Source organism: Arachis stenosperma, chromosome 5 (assembly GCF_014773155.1).
Source record: "Arachis stenosperma cultivar V10309 chromosome 5, arast.V10309.gnm1.PFL2, whole genome shotgun sequence".
NCBI lineage: Eukaryota > Viridiplantae > Streptophyta > Magnoliopsida > Fabales > Fabaceae > Arachis > Arachis stenosperma.
In genome coordinates this window covers 137141319-137145508 of record NC_080381.1, presented here as the reverse complement: position 1 = coordinate 137145508, position 4190 = coordinate 137141319, and the positions used below count along the sequence as shown (strand labels likewise).

At 28.8% G+C, this 4190-nt stretch overlaps 1 protein-coding gene across 1 annotated transcript; it reads right to left on the bottom strand.

The window, feature by feature from the left end:
- Positions 1–477: 477 nt before the first annotated feature.
- Positions 478–1689, bottom strand: LOC130981490 (putative F-box protein At5g55150). The gene has a single exon (XM_057905082.1). The coding sequence runs from the start codon at positions 1687–1689 to the stop codon at positions 478–480; it is 1212 nt and encodes a 403-aa protein (XP_057761065.1).
- Positions 1690–4190: the final 2501 nt, after the last annotated feature.

Here is a 4190-nt window from a genome sequence, read left to right as displayed (position 1 = left end):
TTGCCCTTCCAATTGAGTGCCTTGCTGATCTCAATGCTGTGATCTCAATTTTTGCCTCATCTTAAAGAAGAGATCATCATCACACTTTGAATATTGTTGAAATCTATTTTTAGTGTTTTTGTAATAAGTTGGAAATATTGAGTAAAGGTTTCAGCGAATACAGAAGTTAAAATTGGATTAGTTAATTCACTCTAGAGCTTATTGTTCTGTGTCTCATAATTTACATTAGTTTATTCTTGAGATTTTGATGTGAAATTTGAGAATGTCTCAAGTCATAATATCCATGGCCAATTTACGGAAACTACATAAACATTAATGTATATAATTATATTTTATAAGTATTTATTGCTTTAAATCAAAATCATAACACTAAAATGGTTTGAAGAACAAGTATTTAAAATAAATAGTAAATAATCTAAACAAAAACTTGGAAAAAGAATATATTAAAATCCAAGGATAAAAACTGAGAGCTTTGAATTAGGGTAGCAACCAAAGGGGAGGACAAAAAAACTTCAAATCTAACAATAGTCTATAAAAACGTCTGTTTTCCAAACTAAAGACGCCAAGATCTTGAGCAACAGCATAGTCAATTGATTTCTCTATCATGTTATCGGAGAAGAATATCTGATTTCCTGTCTTTGGATAAGATGCGGGTATTTGAACAGAAGAAGTAAATCCGATCATTAGTATGTAATCACCCAAATTATAAACTCTTGACCATTTTTTTCCATTTTTTTTCAGTTCATAGATGTCGAATTTGTAAGTTTCATCATAGCGTCTTCTATTCAAAGGAGTGCGAAAATGTCTTACCAACATTAATAAACTTCCATTGGCACATCCAATCAGATATTTAATCGTTAAAGTGCTTGTTTCGACTCGAGATGGAGGTCTGACTTCATGGATTCCTCCCTCAAGCCGCCCTGATTTTGTCTTTGTATCAAATTCATATAACTGGCCAGCATGGTTTACTGCATATATCTTCTCTCCAAAAAATATAACATCTTCAAACTCGGTATTTCTAGTTGGAAACTCTACCCATCTCATATCATTAGGCTTGTAAAAGGCTAATCGACGTTGAAACCCATATATGGCAGCCGCCATAAAATTATGATTGTTGCAGTCAGGAGGTGAATTTATAACAACCTTCAAAAGTTGAATTTTATGAGCCGAATCGCAATCAAAAGTTTCACTTCTGTCGTGAAAATCCAACAGAGTGTATTCATCTCCATGATTATCAGGCTCGTACTTAATTACATTAGGAAAAGTTGAGATGTGAGGAAGACGAAACTCAACATTTGTAAATGGATTTAACAGTAGCACGGTACCTTCAGATAAAGATACCATAATTAACCATCCATGAGAAGAACCACGGATGACAGAATTCTGCATCTTCATCTTTGGCAGCATGACATGGTAGATTCCCCGCTCTTCAAGGCCGTGAGTATCAAGAATTTCTTGACCTGCAACAGGTAATTGCACGATCTCCTCGTCTTCATAAGAATTCTTCTCTGTTTCTTCAGGTATTAGCAGCCACGGAACATTGTTGGCATTGGAAATCTTTGGAAGTTTCAACCTCCATTCTTTGCAAACCAATCGAAGTTGGATATAATCATAGTATGAAAAAAACCATGTTGAAATTTCTAGCAACAAATCTTCATCAATGTGTGCCCATCTATCAATATCACCCATGTCAGAGCTACAAGCAATGGGTACAAGATGTCTCTGGTACGGGTTGAGAGATGGATCGGAAACTTGTAGGTTAGATCACTCGACTGGAGCAATGGGGGAATGTACCTGCAAAGTACTTGCAAAGACACTCTGACTCAGGTACCTGCAAAGACACTCCGACACTCAAGTCAGAATGGATATGAGAGGTATAAGATATAAGGTATAATGTGTGAGGAATGAATGAATACCTGAAGAGACCTAGGTCCTCTTATTTATAGGCGATGACGAATATCTTATTTTATCTTATTTGACTAAAATAAAGGAAACGTTTGAATTCGAAAGTTGGTTGAGAGCTCTAGTGGGCCGGTTCCGCACCTCCTAAAAAAGTGGGACGGGTTAGACTCGAGTAACCGAATCCCGAGACCGTTTCGGGTGTAGGATCCGTGGGCCGGATCCGTAACACAATAATAATAAAATAGAAATCAAGGATAAAAGAGATAAGATAAAGACTACACAAAAATATATCAGAAAGATAAAAAGATAGATACATTTTTTTTTTTAACTTTTAAAAAAATTGTTCTTAGTAACTTAAATTACTGAAAAGTTTTTTGACATTCAAAAAATCTATTCTTAACACTTTAGATTAGAGGGATGAAAAGTCACAAAAAAATTAGAGGGATGGAAATTAAAATGATACTAATATAATTACCTTAGTATTATATCTTTTAATCTTTTTCATAAACAACTCACTAAACTCACTTAATCACACAATTAAAATGCCTATAAAGTAACTAATGAATTTTATTTACTAAATTATCTCAAAATATTTAAATAGACCTCTAACAGACTAACCTAAAAGATACGATAAGATAATTTAATTTAAATCTTTTAAAAATAAGATAACTTAATTTAAATAAGATTTGATCATATTAGATTAGATCAAATTTGATTTAAATTTAAAATTATAAATATATAATAACTAATTTAAATCGAATTTGATCTTATTAGATTATATCAGATTTAATTTAAATTTAAAATTTTTAAAAATACTACTAAATAAATAATAACTAAATCAAATCTTCTAACAAATCCTAACAACAAAACAAACAATAATATAAACCTAATCATTTCAAAAATTAATATTAAATTTGTATCTTTCATTAAACTTGAAAAACATTCTTAGGTCTCTTGCTATTTTGAGTTAGTCCAATGGATAAAATACTCAAAGGCCCTGGGCACCAAAAACGGGTAACGCCTGCGATGCATTAAACATTTGTTTTCACACCCCAAAGGCCCTAAGCGCCACAGTTGGTAGAATAATCTATTCTATTATATAAAAATTGAGTTTTGTATTTAACGATAAAGTTAATGTGGTATATTTTTTAGGTTGTTTTTTTATTTATTTTTTTAACTCATTAAATACAATTTATTATGATAGATTAATTATATTAACTAATTAATTTGATTAGATATTTAAGTATCACACAATTTAATAATATGTATATCAATTAATTGAATATAATTATTAAAGTATAATTAAGATTAATTAGATCAATTAGCATTATTTAACATATCTGAATATTTATTATAAGATATTACGTCTTTATTATTTCGATTTTTTTATTAGCACCTATAAATACCCTTATATATTGTATTATTCTACACAACTTGAATACACACAAACATTTTTTCTATTGCTCTCTCTTACAAGTCTAATAATAATAAATACAATTTAATTTAGTTAGAAGTTCATTGTTTTATAGTCTTCTATACATATTGAAGTGGTATAGAGAGAAAATAAATTTCTTTTATAGTTATTTTTTATTATTTTATTGCTATTCAAAGTGTGGGTCCTACATTTTTCAATCTCTCTTTCATCCCATAAAAAGAAAGATCTGTAAACCTACATCTTTACCATATAATTCACCTCTATATATTATATATATTCTATTCTATTATATAAAAAATAAATTTTTGTATTTAATGATAAAGTTGACGTGGCATATTTCTGAGAGTGTTTCCTGATTTATTTCTTTTAACTCGTTAAATACAATTTATTCTTTCTTTTAACTCATTAAATATAATTTATTCTGATGGATTAATTATATCAACTAATTGATTTGATTAGATATTTAAGTATCACACAATTTAATATTATGTATATCAATTAATTGAATATAATTGTTAGAGTATAATTAAGATCAATTAGATCAATTAGCATTATTTAACATATCTGAATATTTATTATAGGATATTACGTCTTTATTATTTCGATTCTCTTAGCACCTATAAAGACCCTTATATATTGTATCATTCTACACAACTTGAATACACACAAATATTTTTTCTACTACTCTCTCTTATCCTTTCTAATAATAATAAATACAATTTAATTTAGTTAAAAGTTCATTGTTTTATAGTCTTCTATATATTATATATATAAACATGACAGAATAAAATTGTAAAAATAATCTTTTTATCACTTTGGATATTTTAACACTTTTTTCTCTTTATGTGTAATT